This window comes from Ornithodoros turicata, chromosome 1, assembly GCF_037126465.1.
Source record: "Ornithodoros turicata isolate Travis chromosome 1, ASM3712646v1, whole genome shotgun sequence".
In the NCBI taxonomy this organism is placed as follows: Eukaryota; Metazoa; Arthropoda; class Arachnida; order Ixodida; family Argasidae; genus Ornithodoros; species Ornithodoros turicata.
Window position 1 is genome coordinate 188663439 of NC_088201.1, and position 15394 is coordinate 188678832.

General features: G+C 44.8%; 1 protein-coding gene across 1 annotated transcript in view; it reads right to left on the reverse strand.

Annotated features, from left to right (window-relative positions):
• Nucleotides 1-15394, reverse strand: part of LOC135374324 (atlastin-2-like) — a 78543-nt gene that overhangs the window by 39479 nt on the left and 23670 nt on the right. The window contains exons 4-5 of the mRNA XM_064607306.1: nt 12203-12521; nt 8769-9060 (exon numbers count right to left, since the gene is read on the reverse strand). Of these exons, the coding sequence (XP_064463376.1) occupies nt 8769-9060; nt 12203-12521 (611 nt within the window). The remainder of the gene's footprint in view (nt 1-8768; nt 9061-12202; nt 12522-15394) is intronic.

Genomic DNA, 15394 nt, shown 5'->3' on the forward strand with positions numbered 1-15394 from the left:
ATAGCATATGCTGAAGGGCACTCCCTATGAGGGCATTAGGAAACTCTTAAGCCAGTGGCTTAATTAACTTTCCATAATTAACTTTTTAATTATCAAATGACAACATCTGTTTCCTTCGGTCTCCTCATATTGTAGCTGATTTCAGAACACAAATCCGTTCGGTAGGTCGTCCACACAAAATTCGTGAAGGCACACCGCTCTTTTCGTTATTTTTTTCATTGCGCATCTTCGGAGACGCGACTTTCCTTCACCCCCAATGTGAGAGGATGAAGGAGCACAGTGCCGCCCCATGCGTCGAAGAACAGCTTTAACTAGCCGAAAGAAAACAAATGTATCGGGTGACTCTGCCGGAACTGTCCTTATCTTGGATTGCATTTTCTGTTTTCTTTTGACCTTTTCCAGGACACAAGAGGCGATAGTGTGCACTTTCACCCTCTCACATTGGAGATCAAGGAAAGACGCATCTCCGAAGATGCGCAATAAACAAAAAAAAAAGGTGTTCCTTCACTAATTTTGGGGGGACGATTCTATCGAACGCATTTTTGTTCTTGAAACGGCTCCGGAATCAGTTGACCGAAGGGACCAGATGTTCTCATTGGGACAACTTCGTTGCTTTTATAATTGAAAAATTAGTTATTGAAAGTTAATTAAATATTCCCTTAGGAGTTTGCTAATGCCCTCCTAAGGAGTGCCGTTCATCATATGCTATAATACAATCGATTTCATCTCGGAAAAAGTGATATATATGGAACGATCCGACAGCACCAGAGGACACGTGTTTCGCCGTGTTTGCGGCTCGTCAGCTCTGGGTAGCTGCGCATCGTTTGGAATTGACAAACCAGGGGTCGCTCAGCGAGCGATATCCACCTGGGAGGGTGACTGACCACGTCTCAATGCCACAGTGCAAGCCAGTGAATTATAATGAGGGGTGTGTGAGTGAATTATAATAATAATCACAAAACACTTTATTATATACACGGTTGACTTGTAAACATATATATTATATATGCACTTGACTGGCTTTGCACTGGGCTTTCAGAGGTGTCTAAGGACACTCTGGCGGGAGGCATCACGTGCCACGTGACCTTCCGACGCCATCCGTTCAAACATTGCCTGCCTGCGTACTGCTGATGAGGCCCAAGAAGGCCTAAACAGCTGTCTAGTACTGGCATGGCGACGTTTGACTTACAAACATATGCTATACGTGCAGCCAAAGATCTCCTGATATTTTTTTCCCTTATGCTTTTTTTTTCGATGGGATAGCTCATGAATATCACTGTCAATTATCATGAATTTGAGTGAATTCTGCACGCTCTTCATATTGGTGGGGTAAAAAAGTGACCTTCCCTTGGCAAAATTTCTGAGTTCAGTTCGCAAATATTTGCATAATTAAACTTGGGGTACATGACATTAACTTTACAAGGTGGCAAAAACCTAATAAGAACAAATGCTACACCTTTAGGGAATAACTTGTTCTTATTGTAAGTTTCAATTAGAGAAAATTCCCCAAAGGTCTACGAATTAAGGTCAGGCCCACATTCCAACTGTGCGCAGAAGAGCACGTACTTTGGGAGAACGTCCTTGTACAGGCCAGTCTGAACCTTACCGAAATTCTAATATCCCATTGTCGCAGTACAGTAAATGATCTGAATGAGGAGCTCACCGCAGCTACTATTACATCCCAAATTTTGGATCATCTCCAAAAGGAGTTGGACGATTTCATTCAAAAGAAAAGGAATCACTTAAACGATATATCCCCCCGCTGAATGAGACCGCAACGACTGCGCCTCCCATCGCAAATCCCGTAGATACAGGGTCCAACTCCCAACCGACAACCATTGTTCCAGCTGCAAGTCACGTAAAAAATAATGTCGTGAATTTATCATCCGCAACCCTCACTGACCACGAACTCTCGCTTCTTAATCGGGGACTGTCCTTCTGTCCAAACAGTGACCTGAACAACGAATATCAGCTTCATTTGGATTTAGATAAATTTGCAAGACAGTTGCGTCTCAGAGAATATTTTCATGACAAAGCCAGCTCATCGCGAAATCAATTCGGAGCCCCGTCAAATTTCACTCCAGATTCGAACCGGGAAAAAGCTTCAGATATGTACATAAAAGCTGTTCCAAGGAATATTCTGCGGGCCTATCAAAATTGTGACCGCGGTGCAGTGAAACCTAATCTCAATAGAGCGGAGCAAGACAGTATCTCAGCCTTGAAGCAGCGCAGTGATATAGTAATCAAAAAAGCAGACAAAGGTGGTGCACTAGTAATCATGGACAAAGAAACCTATATCGCAGAAGGAATGTGGTAGCTCTGTGCCAAACATTGTATAGGCCCCTAGAAAATGACCCCACCAATAACATTAGCACCACGATCACAAAAACTTTAAAGAAATTAAAGGCCAGTAAGAAAATAGACAATAATCTATTCGAGTACCTCCTGCCTCACGACCCCAAGCCAGGCTGATTTTGCATGCTCCCTAAAATTCATAAGCTAGGAAATCCAGGTCGCTCCATAGTATCTTCCAATGGCACAACAACCGAAAAGATATCGACGTTCGTTGACCACCTCCTCAAGGACATCCCCCCAAAATTCCCGTCATATATAAAGGATACGAAGCATTTCCTGCAAATAATTTCGGATATCGAAGTTCCGACCAGTTCCTTACTTGTAACCCTCGATGTTACCTCATTGTACACCAATATTCCTCACGATGACGGCATCAATGCCACTGTCGTAACATATGAAAAATTTTCCGAAAAACCGTACGACTCTGCTGTCGTAGAAACACTAATTTCTCTAAAACTCACGTGTAATAATTTTGAATTTGACAACAGGTATTATATTCAAGTTAACGGCACGGACATGGGCACAAGGATGGCCCCAAATTACGCAAATATCTTCATGGGTGATCTAGAAGGACGGTTCCTTGGCACCTGTCAACTTAAACCTCTAATTTTTAAGCGGTTTTTGGACGACATATTTATGCTGTAGCCACATTCCGAAGACTCCCTTTTGTCGTTTATTGAAAACTTCGGTAACGTGCACCCCACTATAAAATTCACGCACACCTGTTCTAGAGTGAGCATAGATTTTCTAGATGTCCATATAAGCATCTCCAATGGTACCCTCGTAACAAATCTGTACCGAAAACCAACTCCCAACAGTACCTATCATTTCACAGCTGCCATCCCCAACATACTAAATTGGCCATCCACTACAGTCAGGCCCTCTGTTACCGGCGCATTTGTTCCCAAGATGACGAGCTGAACGCAAACCTTAACGATCTTCAAAACACGCTGGTCAGCCGACACTTCCCACAGGACCTTGTGAAGGACGCGATATATAGAGCCCGCCGTACTAATCGCAGTGAACTTCTAAAAACTCAACACGCCCTGAACGCCCCAAGCTTGTTAATCTTACAGTCACCTTCAATGGCGCGATCCCTAACCTTAAAAACATACTGAAACCCAATACTGAAACCCAATTCATCACCCAATTTTAACATAGTCGGAGCGCCTTGGAGAAATATTCCCAGAACCGCCTCGCATAGCATATCGTCGGGCAAGGAATCTTCAAGACCACTTAGTCAGCGCAAAAGTCAATAAGTCACCTCCTACAACCGAAGGCTGCCACCCATGCAACGGACAAAGATGCTAAATTTGTACTGTAATGCAGACTGCAGACAGGGTACGAAGCACAGACAGCAACTTCCAAGTAAAAATAAAAAGTGCTTCTGACTGCAACTCATCTAACGTAATATATCTATTGGAATGCAGCCCATGCAAAGCACAGTATGTTGGCCAAACTACAACATCATTCCGAATTCGTTTTAATAATCACAGATTCGATATTACAAAGAAACCAAATCTCCCTGTGTCGCGTCATTTCAATCAAACCGACCACTCATTCAAGGGCATCCGCGTGTACATCTTACAATCTGGTTTCCTCTCAGACCGTAGCAGGCAACATCGTGAATCATTCCTAATCCACAAATTCCAGTCCACGATAAACGAAGACCCCGGCATATTGTCTACAGGTCTCAGCCTTAGCTCGTAGACCAAGTCCCCCGACCCTCTTTCGTTCTTTCTGCCGTCTCTCTTTTTATCATTTCAGGTTTATCAAAAGACTAAGGAGAACTCTCCTGGAAGACAGCCAACACCCTGCAATACTCAATGGACGACCAGCAACAATGCTCCTGCAACATCACCAACGCTGCTCCACGTGCACTGTTCCCCTATCATTTCCCCCTTTCCCTTGTATATAAGCCCTTGTCACCTATTTCCAGGTTGAGTCCTGTTGAAGGCAGCGCTGACTGCCGAAACGTCGAGCCCTAACTATAAATCTATTTCTAGTACCGTATTTTCACGCGTATTAGCCGCACCGCAGATAAGCCGCAGAACTCGTTTTTAGATACATTTTGAAAATGTTTTTGCAGATAAGCCGCACTCGCAGATAAGCCGCGGGTAATACGACGCGACTGCTTTGTGCGCTAAACCAGTGATGCACAAACAAAATCAATAGAGACTTTCAACGCTCGTCGACGCCGTACTCCCTGCCAGCTACCCTGTTCCCGTACTAGTCCGCGACGTTGACGACTTCTAGTTTGAGGCCGCTGTCGTAGCTGTGCCTCCGCGTTGGAGCCATGCCTTACCTCTAACTGCCGTGCCCGTGTCCATGAATGCTGCTGCTCAGGTCAAATGAGAACTGACGCTTAGCTGATCACGTTTTATCCCGATGTCAGGTGTATTGAACCCTTCCTGCCGACAAAAGAGACCGTAGGGAAGGCCATAAACCCTGTGGTCCACATTCCGGTGTCGGCATGATGTATGACAAAGGAGGTCAGTTCTAGTGTTCTACTAAGATCGGATTGTGCCCTTGTTGCGTGTTTTTTGTGGATTGATGAGTTAGTTGGTGTTCCAGGAGACATTAATCACTGCCACCCCTTTTGTTAAAGATACGTGGGGGAATGTATTCGGAAGGTCAGTCCACTCGAATGTGGACCCGCCCCTGTTCGGTATTGTTCGTGCACTGGCAGGGCGGTCCTGTTCTGAAAAACGTGAGGCACTGTCGGCCCTTTCGTTTAATCCGGGGTATGGGGAAAATACCAGGGGAAAATAGCCATCAGATAAGCCGCACCCGTGGATAAGTCGCAGAGCGTCCGCAAAAAAAAAAAAGTAGCGCATAAGCCGCGGCTAATACGCGTGAAAATACGGTACTTCCTTAATTATTAATGTAATAAAAGTAGCAACCGTTTTTAACCCTTATACGGCCTCTCATGTCTCTTCATTACTTGTAGTATATATATATATAGACTTACATTACATGACTTTCTCCTATATATATAATGAGGAAAAAAAGCCATTAAAGAAATAAGTAAATCACACTGGACGTGTTTGAAATTACAGGTGCATATCGCTCACTGAGCGACCCCTGGTTTGCCAATTCTGAACGATGCGCAGCTACCAAGAGCGGACGAGCCGCAAACACGGCGAAACACGTGTCCTCTGGTGCTGTTGCAGCGTTCCATGAGTATATATATATATATATTTATATATAGGAAATAATCATATTTTTGTGACGTGCACTTATCTGTCTATCTGGCTCTCTACCGTATCACACCGGGTATGACCCTGCCAACCCGATGAAAGCGCAGGGGGCGGAGTGTACATGGACGAAATTGTACATTGATCTCCCCATATCACATCAGGTTATCAATGACCCAAATAACGGCTTGTTGTTTGTATCAGGATTTCCTGGTGTCGTTTTCCGACAGGGTTAAGGCACATTAGCCAAATATTAGTTGGCTGACACAACAATGTACAACTGACAAACATTCGACTGTGTGTCATTATGAACATCAGAACATTTCTACCTAGTCAATGGATTCTTATATGTCACTTGAAATATATTAGAGTAAGGTGGTCTATGTTGAAGGCAGTTGAAATAATTTGTTAATAGCAGTCAGAATAATCGCCTAAATTGTTCCATAATTTGTTAACTAATTGCCCAAACCATTGAGCAATGATCCACAAATTACTGTGGTGCTAAACCAGATATTTGTTTCGAACGAGCCAAAAATGACAGGCTACATATTTTCATCAAATTACACCACCCTATGAGTAAGCTGGGGACATCAAAAATTAATGCCCGGTTTAAATTTTGTCTTTTGTTTGGGTCAGCCGAAAGGTCAGATAACGAGTAGTGCACATGGAAACACAGGGCAGTAAGACAGCATCATAACGAGGAGGTCATATTTTATTATGCGGGAAGCAGAAGTGAGTAGATTGGAAGACCATGCTGGCGAAAATTACAGATGGAACAAAAAAAGGCCCCTCTTACCTCGACCGCATCTGCAAAACAGCGTCTGACGTCTTTCTAAAAAGCCACGTGCAGAACGTCAACATGTTACTTCAAAGCCCAGACAACGCAGTGTTCCCCTTGGTGTCACAGACGAGAAACAAATATTGCTAAGAAAATGCCACGCGAAAAACCGAAACTGTCCTCAACTTTCCCCCGTCTTCAAGTAGCCCCCACTTTACCCTATACCATGTGTATGCCACAAAAAAGTGGGAGTATCAAGTGCATAGGCCGCCGACCTCAGTAGCTAGCCAAATTTGTTTGCTAACCTGTTTTGAATTTTTGCTTTTGAGCACCCCGAGAGTAGGCCTACGGGAATTGAAGATGTATCATCAGGGAAGATAAGCACCATGAGTTAATATTTCAGTGTAATCTCCACAGGTTCAACAATGTGTGCTGTGATAATCTAGATATTACTATCTATCCAATGTCCAGCACTTGATAAGTTTTCTCTACCATTATTGTCTAGCTATACTGCTGCACAAACGTAAAATGCTTGCGCTTCTGACTTTTGAAGTGTTCTAGAGCTTTTAAACGTATTTCCGGTAAAATGTTTCTTGCGTGAGTGATTGCCGTGTTAGTTTCATACGTATAATAGACATCTTTGCTATTGTACGCAGGTACAGGAAAGCTGCTAAGTGTTGTCTCTGTACTGCCTAGAGGATGTATGATCCGGGACTCCACAAGGAAAATTGAGGTATAACTGTGGCACAAATTTAGAAAGTATGCCTAACACAGGCCTAGGAGCACGTTCTGTCTCGTCTAGGAAATGTCTGAAGTTGCGCTAGAGTAAGATGTTGGATGTCTCGGGTTAGATGTCCAGTGGCGTAAACCTTAGCTTTCCTAGAGGAATATTACAGGACGCCCACTGGACACTAATGGTATTAGGAGATGTCGAGTAGACATACCACTCGTCTAAATGTACATATCCACGTTTTGCTACATGGAACTGGACAGGCTGAATAACGACGGGTATCCGTGGAGCAGTAGAGCTCATCGATCACTCATCGATGCGTTAACCAGGGGATCCGGAAAAACCGGTCCCTGAAAAAATGGTCCCTGAAAAAATGGTCCCGGAAAAAAGGGTCCCGGAAAGAAGGGTCCCGCTGGCACAAGGCGGAAAAAATGGTCCCGCAGGCAGGCGATATAGCTTTGCCATCGCTTAAACACACATCTTTGGTGTGACAGTGATATATGTATTATATTTTGTGAACACGGTGTTTTATTTTCCTCTTTCTTTTTTTGCTTTGAATTTTTAGATAGATAAGTGCTTTATTTAGACATTCAATACATTACAAATTATAAATTGCGTAGTGAATTGCGCAGTAGTAGCATATGACTACCCCGCTTGATTAAAATGCCCTACCCCAAAGTTGCTACCCCAAAGTTGGCAGTAACTCGATCGGTGCGGGACAGATGACATTAGTGCACAAATACGCTTGGATTTATTCAAGAACAAAAACAGCGGGCAATTACATGTCACACTGCTATAGTAAGACAGGAAAAAATGGTACCGGACCCAGCCGTTATTTTCTTTCTCCCGCACATTCTTCTGAATACTCTTAGTACATTCGTGCATACCGTGCATGAACAGTCTATGAACTAGTGCTGAAACAAGTTTTTTATTGCATACCGGCTTCGCACCTGGCTGACCGTTCCTTGTAGTTATAGTTATTAGTATTTTTTTTTTCCAGTAAATATATACCCCCCACTCCACTGGTATAACCCCCATACTTTTATTCGAGGCCTCCGTCTGACCACGCCTAGGATAGAGTAGGTTACACAGACAAAAAGAACTCCGCCCAAAGCCGGAAAATAGAATAACGTCAAGTGTAAGCGCTAACCGAAGGACAGAAAGCTTTTCACCAGTACTATGCTTAGGCTAGAGTAGGTTATACAGACAAAAAGTTCACTGACCTAGGTCTAAGAACTCCGGCCAAAGCCGGAAAAGAGAATGACGTCATGTGTAAGCGCCAACCGAAGCTACTACCCGAAGCCAGCTACCGATCGAGTTATTGCCGACTTTGGGGTAGGAATTTTAGTCAAGCGGGGTAGTCAGGTCCTACAACTAGGCAATTCAAAGCAAGAAAAAAAAGAGCAAATAAAACACCGTATTCACAAAACATAATAACTGTCTCTGTCTGAGGAGCATCATCTGTCACACCAAAGATGTGCTTTTGTGCACAAGCGATGGCAAAACCATTCCATGCCTGCGGGACCTTTTTTTTCCGCCTTTTGCCAGTGGGACCCTTCTTTCCGGGATCCTTTCTTCCGGGACCATTTTTTCCGGGACCGTTATTTCCAGGACCGTTTTTTCCTACACCCGTTAACCAGGGACATTCCTTTCTCCTACATACTCTACTGTGAGGGATATACGAAAGTAGAATTTCCAAGAATCTTACCACGAAGCCTTCCGTCGAAACTCTTGTTCTCTATCGCGTCACCAGGTCTGGGCATGAGGAAACATCCCAATTCGCCGACGCTGGCTCTGATATTTTTACGCAGCTGCCTGACTTTTTCTGGGAGTGAGGGGCCATCTCCAAGGTCAGAATGAAGCAGCGCTTTTCCCCCTTCCAGACCAAATGGCTGGTCTCCGGGATATTGCCAGTCACGAATCAGAAACAGGAGCTTCTGGAACGCCTCTTTTCCCCGGCCCCCTTTGCTTTGAGCCATGCTAGCATACTCCGCGAATAGCTGAAAAAAAGAAATCGATTACAGACTGTTGACTAGGAACAAATAAACACCCTTGCTATTATTTTATCTTTATTCCATGACTTTGTTAAACCGTCGTAGCGCAGCGTAACCTTTCACTCCTGGTCTGGCAGACCTTTCCTTTCAATAAATATATATTCCCCCCTTTCACTCCCTTTTTGAATGATAAACACATTCCCCATGACTTTCTTTTCTTGCTTTGCTCCTTTTCGTCATGACTCCACAAGACATCCGTATCATTTACCCCAGATACTCGTTGGCCCCAGGCATGGTCTTTCTCTTACACAAATACATGAATTATTGTTGTTATTTTTTTGTGCACGATCCTGACGTATCGGTGTTGCGTTCATACCTGATGGAGATATTCGAGCTTCTTTCTGGAAACAACACAACGCCACACTATACCGGTCATCCGTTTGAGGAGCTGCCGAAAGTTTACGAATCAGTCCCACGAATACTCCAGGTGTGATAACAATATAGCAGTTGACGCACTTTTACAACCACAGTTCCTTGTTCTGGTGTTCTTCATGTAACAGATCTGAATATGATGAAAGGAGGAAGTCACTGAAAAGGTTATTCAGCTGTTGTACTCGAACCCACATCTTCGGGATTACCGGTTCAGGGCTCTACCAACTGGGCTACGCTAACACAGCTCTCAAGCGACTTCGAAGGGTGCGTCATCTAAAGGGACAAATAACCACTCTCTCACTCATCCCCATTTCACTCTTACATGTTTTCTCCCTCATGCACATATTCAGACGACGGGATCGACGCAAGCGCCATCTGTTGAACATGATGGCAATTGATGTTCTGACGCTGGAACACATAGAAAGGACAAATACAAACAAAGCCTCAAGTGCCTAAGAAATTAATGATCAAAGAAGGAAGTCACTGAACTGGTTATCCAGCTGTAGGCCTCGAACCCATATCTTCTGGATTACCGCACTTGAGGCTTTGTATGTACTTGTCCTTTCTGTATGTTCCACCTCGGAACATCGATTGCCATTATGTGAATATGTATCTTTTTTTCTGTTTTGGGAAAGACCAGTCGGTAGCGTTCTTACTCGCTGGGCTCAAGACTGAAGATACGGCACCGGCAGACGAAGGGCGGGGTGCGGGGGGAGGGGGGACATACATCGGTCTAGGAGCGTGCGTTGGAGTTTTCCGGCCCACATTAATGAAGTGACCCTCTGATGTGAAAACCACAACAGTAACCACTTTGTTCCGAGATGACGAATGGGGAGCGAATCGTAACAGTGTACGAACCATCGAAGTGAACCGACTCATCAGCCTAGCAAATATGCGTTCAGTTGGTTCGATGGTTCAGCGTAGATCTCAGAGCTTTGCGAGGAACAACAAGACTGCTTGCGAGTAGCAACCTGCTGCTAATAAGTTCCAAATACTTAGTTAACTTTCACAAGCGATATCCACGGACATCCACACTCTCCCCACCCACCGTCCGGGTTTTGGGAACGTGTTTTGTGAAAGTATCCTTGAAGTAAAGTTTTTCTACCCTTTTTACTGTTTTTGTACCTTCGAAGGAGCACTGAGGTGACCCCCATTTGTTTTTATTATTGTCTGCGGTGTGAGACTGCAAGGAATAGAACTAGCTTCTGCAAAACAATGACTGGCAGGTGACGAACATATCAGTTCCTCAGACTTTTTAAACACGCACACACACACACACAAAATCCTGCACTGGCGGAAAGAGCGTATCAGGAGTAAGAGAAGGAGGAGGGGACGTTGTAACGTAGCCGATTCTCCTCGCACGTGACTCGTGACGTGCCCTGTGCAGCTCACGTGAGTTAAAGAAGTGCGTGATTCGATAAGAATGAATCAAAGAAGAAAGACACGGAGCCGTTCCGACGTCACTCGAGGAGTGTGCAAGCCGGCTGCTTTCTCCAACTGCCTCTGTAAGTTGCATTTGGCAGTGACAATACACCGCACCGCGAAAATATTTTGCATCGTGGCTCGTGATGGACAGCTCGACAAATGAAACGCGGCTTCGAGGCACCTTAAGTATTACTTCATTGCTTCTTTAAGATTACACTTCTGGTAGTTACTTAATCTTACCATTGAGCTTCTGGTGCAGCTTTGTCATCACGCTTGCATGTGTTTGGCAAGTCCTCAGCGTACTACCAATGTGAAAGGCCGTCTGAATCTTCTTGGGGAGTATGTCCGATTCCTTTGCGGGATGTTAGTGAAAGAAACGGTACGTTTGGCCAAACGCGTTCACTTCGAACGACACGGCGCAGCCGGCGCCTCCAATCGCCGACGCGTGTTCTCTTGCGGACTCTCGCCCCTCCACTGTGCTGAGCCCCCATCAGAATGCACTGCGTCGTCTTTGCAGATCACTTTCACAATCACACAAGTCGAAGTTGCCCCACTGGTGGGGGGTCGAGGGGGACAGCCCCACTGGGGGGAACAGTCGAATTTACCGCCTCCGCTATTTTTCGGCACTCCGGTAGCTGTCTCCATTGCTCGAAGCTGGAGTTTGGGGACTTTTTGACTTTTTGAAACGCCCTGTCCTCTCGTTGTCGTTTTATTCGATCCTGATCATATTTTCGTGTTTTTGTTTCATACATGCCGACATTGCAACTTTCCACGTTTAAAAAAAATAAGGTTGCTGTAGTTGCACCCAATCTGGTAGAACATCTCAAGCGTGTTCCAACAACACATCGATCGGCGTCGTATCTTCGCGCGTTCATGAGACAGACTGGCCGCAAAGTACGCGTGCCCCTATATTTCCTGCTCTCTAACAATCCCGCTTATACCCACAGAATGCGTCAGCCGCCGCAGTGACTTTGTTAGCTAGAATCTTACATGTACCAGCTATCTGGATTGAACCGGTTGGTTGGTATCCGTTCATTACTCACAGACTTATTCCATCGTCAAATTCGGCGTAATTTCGTTGCGTCGTAAATTTTGACGTGGTTACCAAACACACATTGCAGACGTTTTCACTTCAACAAAATGAGACCTTTCGAGAAACAGAATCACATCACAGCAGGCTTTCTTAAGACAGCATAGACACTATCCGCATGCGTTAGAAGCAAAACTGTAATTACACCGAAGTTGGTAGAAAATAATCTTGAAATCACCCACATACGTCACTCGTACCCACCTTCAGGTGCTCCAAATCGGATTGAGTTATTTGTTTGCTGAGGTTGTACACTTGTACAGAACTCAACAGCATGCTCATTGAGAAAATTGTGACATTTCCTTCCAGCGTGGACGTGTTGTCGAATGCACCTTCCGTGTCCATCAGAATGACTGCCACGATCCCGTATTGTGGCGTCTTCACCTTGAACACTTTTCCCCACAGCTGAATACCAGTTGTCTCTCTTTTGCTGCCGTACTTCCAAGAAAAGCCCGTCAAGGGTATATTCTCCTTGTCCATCCAATCTGATTGGTTTGACGACGTCTCTAGGTGCTCTAGATACCTGTCACATCATAGCAAAGAAGTAAGCACACAGTGGTGTAAGAAACGTAAGCTCAACTCTGTCATACAAGTTTTGATAGAGGCGAAGGATGTAAGTAGATTGTATCATACGATATCTCCAAAGATAATCTTCACCCTTTCTAACTGTTTTGTTTTCGAGATTGAACATGCAGCTCTCCGATAGCTTGGGCCGAGGAAAATTGTGACTCTTAGCAAACAGGTTCGTTCCGTCTGCACGGAGAAGTGTAAGCCAAGTATGAAGAAGTTACAGATTCTGTACTACGTATTTCCACGTTTAACTGATATACATGGTTGTACTATCGTACAATAGTGCGGACGACCAATGCTAGATATTAACCACCAGCTTGAAAATATACGGGATGCCTCCAACAGGTTCAACAATGCTTTCAGAAAAAAGAAGAGAAAGAAAGAGTTCTACATCGTGCCCAATAAAACCTGCTGCACACTAACGCAATTCAGATAGCGTGAGTCAAGGAATTTTTGTGTTGTCGGTGTATTGTGCGTGTGTATTTGGAGCACTGTCTATATATATGTAATAATTATTTATAGATTTAGCTATATTATTATTATTAGATGAAAAAGTATTTCCTCCCGCGGTCCAGAAGCAAATGTAATTTACTTGGTGACAATATAATGCCGACAATTTCAGAGGACGCACTGTCGAAATCGTGAAAGGGAGCCCTCAAGAGGACCGCATTGTATGTTTTTCTAAGGACGGTAGTGGGCTTCCTATTTTACCAGGTTCATGCGTTACCTTGCGTGAGCTTGAACAGTACAATGTAGCAGCGGCATCGCGCACTCACTGGAATCCGCACGATTTGAAATTCCCGGGCACAGAAACACGCGCGGTCTGATGAAACAGCGCTGTGATGGTACGAGGGCTTCCTCACTCATCGCCCGGCCACGCTAAGCCAGGCAAAGGCTTCGCGGCCTCCTGTTGCTTGCCATCTTCGTTCCCACGCGACTACCCAAGAGTGAACGTCATGCGAGCTCACGCAGCGGCACGCTAGTTTTCTCCTCCATGTGGATCTGCACACACTGGAAGCATTGGCGGCACAATACGGATCGCTTTGAAAATACAGCAATCTCGAGCGAAAGATCCTTCACGAGAGCTGTTTGGAGTAAAATGCACCTGCTAACTACACTTCTTTATTTCAATTAGGTTAGAAAGCAAACTCTCTCCCTCTGAAGAAATTTTGTGTCGTGCTTTACGTGCATTCCATTCCATTGCCTACACTACCAACCTTCCCGAAATGCACTCTCCGGGTCTCTTAGTTAGCTGTCCTATCTCTCTCTCTCTCTCAAACTTGCTTGGTCCATGGACAAATCGAAGGGTCTGTCCTCAAAGCTCTCTTGACCTTTTTGGACACCATAAGACTTTGGTCGTGATTGTGAAGGGTCTCATTATTTAATTCCCCACATCACCGCCAGCAATGGGGTAGAGTATCCTCCATGGCGATGAAACTCCCCGTTCATCATCTCAAAATGAAGTTGTTTATGTGTCGGTGTGAGTGAATGATGTTCACCCTTACAGCCTGGCTCGGCGATTACTCGGTTGTTACGCACGATCGTTCTTGTGCAAAGTTTATCTTTCTTTCTCTTCCGAGCATTTCATTGGAAGCAGCTGACGAGATGCTTGCTGTGCGCCCTCTTCAATTTTCGTACTAACATTTGTTTCCTAAATTGAATTAGCAAATGTATATGTACTTGAAGGTAATTAATCAATTAGGCAAATATACGATGTGACTCGCGCAATGTGACTGTCCACACTCAGCTACCAAGAGAATTCACGTACGATAACAGTTTCTCAGAAAGCCTGGTTCAACATACATGGAGCACCGTGAAACTTCGGGATACCGTTAAAGCGACCATGAAATGATTTTCGCGAATTCAGATTACTCTGCCAGGAACATGACGATCACTCACTATCATACACACATCGACTTCTAGCCGTATTCGACGCACAGGGAGCGCGGCTACCGCACAAAGATACCGGGGCGTGACCGCCGGATACATCCCTTCGAAGTGGGCTTACGGCATCAACGTCCAGCTCTTTCAGCCAATTGACCATTTCTGGGTGCGCGACTGCGCATGCCCAGGCGGCCAACGCCATGTTCGTTGGCATGAAAGCATCATGACTAATTGGGTATGGTTTATGCTGTGATGCAACTTGGCGAAGCTTTTTTTCGCAATGCCTGTAATGTGTTGCGTCGTGGACTGCCGAAACATTCAAGGCAATGTCGGTGTACGATTCTTCCGCTTCCCACAGGAAAAGCACCACCAAAAGAAGTACGGCAAGCGGAAGCGGTACGAGCGTCAGAATGATATTTGGCATGAAAACATGGCATGCCACGAATATGCCTTAAAAGGTGTACTTCGGAACGATCGAAAAAATTTCTGCACATCCTGGTTGGTGCACAACAGCTACAGTATACCTGGGTGATTCCATCTCAACTCAGGCAAGGTGGTCCGGACACCATCAGTGATTTTTATTGAAAAACTATATGTGTAGCCTGACTCACATTGAGAATGGAACAGCAAGTATTTTTTCTCTAGTTTTCATAGTTCTTGAGAAACAAAAGTCCGAAAGAATATGGCAGATTCAACGCGCTTTCAGGCATAGTGATTTTGGCGTTCAATATCTTTCCAACGAACGCGTTCACGGCTTTGAATTTTTTTCCCTCGCACTGTCAGCTATGTTGTATTCTAGTGCTTGGGTTTAGTTTCGGCTGGGATTTTGTTATTTTGCAGCTAAAAATACGCAAATTTGGTGGCGATGACGAAAATCGCTCATATTCTTGCGGCTATTGCGGCACTTGTGTATATGCCAGTTAAACAAAAAAGGTATCGCCG